Genomic DNA, 4,946 nt, shown 5'->3' with positions numbered 1-4,946 from the left:
TCTTTTTTTTGCAAAGTGTCCTAAAAACAAACCTACCTCATCTTTTTTGGCATCAGCAAGAAATATGGCAATTTCTTAACAATTAAACACTGCTGGACAAAATTGTTTGTCACATTTTTTCTTATGTTAAATGTAATGTTATATATATTTGTAATTCAAATGTCCCGCCATTAGTATTAGTGACATTGGCAATACTCTTTCCCCTACTCAAACTATGTATCCGCCATTTTTATGTTTGTTTATGTTAAACTCTGTAAATCTCTGTCTTTGCTGAACCGTGAACCAAATAACATCTAAAATAAACTTAATAATTAAAAGGAAGCATTTTTATTACACCAACTGCACTACACTAATTGACACAATATTAATACCAAGCTATCAGTAGTTCAAACATTTGAAACTAATTATGAATTAGAGTTAAAAAACTATCATTTCAAACTAATTCAAGTTCAACTATTTAAAACTAATTATGAATTTGAGTTAAAAAACTACATTTGTGTACATAGTTGTTGAAGTCTAAACGCTGAATGAATGCGCATACAAAGATTTTTTAAAAAATGTGCAAACTGGTAAAAACATATGGTTACGGAAAGTAATAAAAAGGGACACGCTTATTCAGTAATAATATTGTTTGAAAAATTGTCGAGGAATATTTTGTAATCATTACAGAGTGAATAGCTGTCAAGTCTTTTGTTGATTACTTTATTGCCTAATGATATTAGACAACCTTCATCATATCTTCTTTTAAATATATTGATTTCAAAATGTAAAATACTCGGATTTAGAAAATCAATGTTATGTTGAAGGGTGTTAATATGATCTGAAAGCATTATTCTATACTGATTTTTTTTATTCCTATGTTGAGAGATTCTTCTGTGTAAATTTTGGCTAGTTTCGCTAATGTAAAATCCTCGGCAATTTGGACAATTTAATTTGTATACTAAATTACTTAAAATTTTCGGATCGAATTTAGATTTTAATTAAGTGACTGAGGTAAAGACTACTCTAATATTATGTTTAATGAAGAGTTTTTTCTATGCGTAGTATAGATCGTTTATAAAGGGCAAGGTAATAGTTCCGACGTAATTTTCGCGGTTTGGATTTCCCGTTGAAAAGTTATGACGGTTTTGGAGGTATGAAATTCTGTTTCTAGTTATGGATTGGATCAAATGTTGAGGTTAAAAATTTTACTTAAGATTTGTGATACTAATGAGAGGTTGTTCTTCAAAAAGGGTCTGGGCGTGTTTCCATACAGAATTGGCCCCACCCCTGGTATTTAAATTATTTTGATGCCATTTTATAGGTATTTTCGAGAAAATTCGATATACCAAATTTCAAATCCGTAGCTCATCATTTGGCCGAGATATCAGTGAAAACATGTGAAAGTGGCCCCTTTTTTCAAACTCACTTTTTGTCGGAAATATGAGAGATATCGAAAACTGTTTACGTCATTCTATTTGTACTGATCTTGTCTATATTATTTATAATGAATAATGTCAAAAAATTGTCATTTACTGGATGAAAAGTTGAAAATAAGTTTTATTTGAAATTTTCGTCCAGAACGGTTAATTCGACTACTTTCTAAATAGCATCGTTTAAAGCCTGTATATTTTACTTTTATTATCCAAAATTTTATTTAAATCGAAGTGGAACTTTTTTATAAAAAGTTGAAAAAAAACGAGGGTAGTACACGCGGAACCCGTAGAATATGCGTGAAAGTAGCGTCTCTCAATAGCAAACCAGTGCACATTGCGCTTGGCGCGCATCGGAACATATTCTATATAAAGGTATTACTTATTTTAAAAATAAAACTAGATATATATTTGTCTTTTATATTCATATATTTATGTATATAATTATTGTGGTTACATATTTATCTACAATGTTTTTGTTTTGAAATTATACCTAAAACTATTTGCTTTTATATTTTATATTTTATATTGTTACTGTATATTATTTTATAACCATAGAAATACATAAATAAATAGTCACTATATTTACCATAGTAATATGGAAGTTAAGTTACGAAGTTATTAAGACACTTTTAATCGTAGTCGCTATCATTATTAATAGAAACTGTTTAACTTGTTATTAACATTGTTAATAGAAACTTTTTAAACACTTGTTTATTGCAGATTTTGCAATTTTCCGCCATTATTGTTTCTATTAAGTTTATAATTATGAAATTACTAAAATACCCACTAAACCACCAAAGCTCTTACTAAAATAACAATGGATTTGAATCAGAAAAAAATCTAAATACAGATTTCACAGATTTAAAATTAAGAGAATGAGACAACATGAACTAAGTGTGGTCCACCATAAACAAAAAAATTTCAAAAGTACCCTAGTACAACACTCTATAGAAAACGCCCATTCATTTAATTTCACTCCAAAGATTTTATATCATGAAAGTTGCATCTTTAGGAGATTATTCGCGGAGAGTTGTCTTATTCTCATGAATGTTTCTAACAGTGTCAACATTAGATCAGATCACAACCTATTACATGATTCATATTTAAATTTTTTACACTTTTTGACAAACAATTAATATCGACTTCCTTTTAAGTTCAATAATTTAAGTATTTACACCCTGACATGAAAAAAACACACACATACAATCTCACAGTTCTCGTTTCAAGTGTTTACACGTGTTACATATGAACCACCAAATACAGTTAGTTCGTTTCCAAAAGCCAATAGTATAACATCGAATACAATATTATTTGTTTTCAAATAATAATTTAAAAAAAAAGACAACACTTTTAGTAATTTTGATTTACAAAAGTTAACTATTCGGCGGAAAAATAACTCACAAATTCATTTTTTGTCAAAAATTCTTGTTTAGTGAAAAAGTGCTAACGTATATTCAAACATACAGGTAATTAATTCAATTTTATCATTAATCCTTTCTTAAAAAAAATTTCCATAACTTTCAAAAAATTTCTATCATTTTTAATATCCTGTTCTGATAATCCACTCATTTATTTTTATCATTTTCATTTTGATCATATTATCATATTTCTGTACATTATTATTTGTTACAATTAATTTATTATTTAAGAAAAATCTATTTTCTATTCCTAAACATATTGTTTGCTTAAATCTCATCAAGATCATGTTTCTTGACAGATGTCCTGAAGATGGAACGTACCTAGTTCCGAAACGTTGACAGTAAACAAATAATTAAATAAAGAAATTGTTTATTAACAACTTTTCTTGTTTTTTATTTTGTATTATTTTTGGATTCTTGTTCGAAACTCTACAAAATATACACAAATCCAAGACTACCATTCATATATATATATATATATATATATATATATATATATATATATATATATACTAGCTGACCCGACAGACGTCCTGTACACATATGTCTATATTAAAAAAGTATTTAACTTTTCAATATCATTCAACTTTTTTTTTAAACTATCCATAAATAAATTTAATTAATACAATAGTTATATTTATTTTCAAATGAACAATTTAACAATATTATATTCAGGAATGCAATTCCAATAATTAATGTTATTATAATTAATATTAATTATATAATTAATCTTAATTAATATAGTATATAATTCTTTTTTTATTTTAAACTTTTAATGTAGTAGAGTTTATTGTAACGCCAAAGGATATACAATATTCTTGGTGAGATTATTAGGTGTATAAATATATAAATTATTTGGGTTTCTGACTCTTGAGTAAGCAACATATAGCTGCCCGTGATTAAAGCACGGATTTTCTAAATTTGTACCGCAAAAGTTCATTATCTGCCCTTGTGACTTGTTTATGGCCATAGCATATGCCAAACGTATAGGAAACTGCAGTCTCTTAAAAGGTATTACTGATTCCGAAGGAATTAGTGGTATTCTAGGCAAAAAAACAACATCATCTTTGATTTTCCGCCCAGAATAATTGCCTCTATAATGTTTCCCATAATTTTTGTTATTGCTAATCTTGTGCCATTGCATAATTTTGGGGCATTTAAATTTCTTAATAATATAATTGGAGAACCAACTTTCAATAGTAATTTGTGCGGCGGCATTCCTGGTAAATCAAGAGAATTTAAAAATTCGACTGGATAATTGACGATTTCATCAGGATCAATAACAGTATCAACTGATTTAAATGTGAATTCATATCCTGGCAGTATCTGTTGTATTTTTAAATTCATTTCGTCTACATCCAAATTCGTTGCTCCTAAAATTGCTCGTTCTAGTAGCCACTCATGATCTTTATGATTATGCTTTAAATTTGGAAAAATATTTTCTATTAGTTTGGCTTTGCTTTCAACCATATTACAAAAATTATCAGGGAATTGAATGTACTCTGTATTTTCATAAAAAGTAATTCTGCCATTACCAATATCCAATAATTGTTGTGAAAATTTTAACCCCAGTGCATCATTTAGACATTGAACACGAATGTTAACACACTAAGATATAATTTCTTTACGTGGCACCACAGATAAGACTTTTTTAAGCAGGCATTTATTTCATCAGCACGCGTCGCCCGTGGGATAATGGGCAATGTCTGTATGAAATCGCCAGACAGTAGCAATAGGCAGCCACCAAAAAGACGATTATTATTTTTTATATCTTTCAGCGACCTATCAAGAGCTTCAAGCGAATGCTTGTGCGCCATAGTACATTCATCCCAGATGATTATTTCACATTTTCGCAAAACTTTCGCCATTTCTGATCTTCTTTATGTTGCACATTGCTTCTTGGTTAACAAGAACATTTAAAGGTAACTTAAATGCCGAATGCGCAGTTCGTCCTCCTTCAAGTAATGTCGCTGCAATTCCTGATGAAGTTATTGCCAACGCAATATTATTTTGCGACCGCACACGCGCAAGAATCAGTGAAATAATAAATGTTTTGCCAGCGCCTCCGGGCGCGTCCAAAAAAAAGAATCCGCCCTGTTGTGCATCAATCGAC

General features: G+C 29.1%; 1 protein-coding gene across 1 annotated transcript; it reads right to left on the bottom strand.

The window, feature by feature from the left end:
- Window positions 1–3,865: 3,865 nt before the first annotated feature.
- Window positions 3,866–4,303, bottom strand: LOC113380632. Its single transcript, XM_026619798.1, has one exon. It carries the CDS (start codon window positions 4,301–4,303, stop codon window positions 3,866–3,868), a length of 438 nt encoding a protein of 145 aa, XP_026475583.1.
- Window positions 4,304–4,946: the final 643 nt, after the last annotated feature.

The sequence above is a fragment of the Ctenocephalides felis genome, unplaced genomic scaffold (genome assembly GCF_003426905.1).
Source record: "Ctenocephalides felis isolate EL2017-DRISC unplaced genomic scaffold, ASM342690v1 CF-g0.4_SCAFFOLD_02271, whole genome shotgun sequence".
NCBI classification, from domain to species: Eukaryota; Metazoa; Arthropoda; class Insecta; order Siphonaptera; family Pulicidae; genus Ctenocephalides; species Ctenocephalides felis.
The sequence above is the reverse complement of the archived record's forward strand: the minus strand, read 5'-3'. Positions and strand labels throughout refer to the sequence as shown.

Excerpts from the sequence above, each read along its gene's own strand:
- LOC113380632 (XM_026619798.1), bottom strand. The coding sequence starts at position 4,303 with ATGGTTGAAAGCAAAGCCAAACTAATAGAAAATATTTTTCCAAATTTA.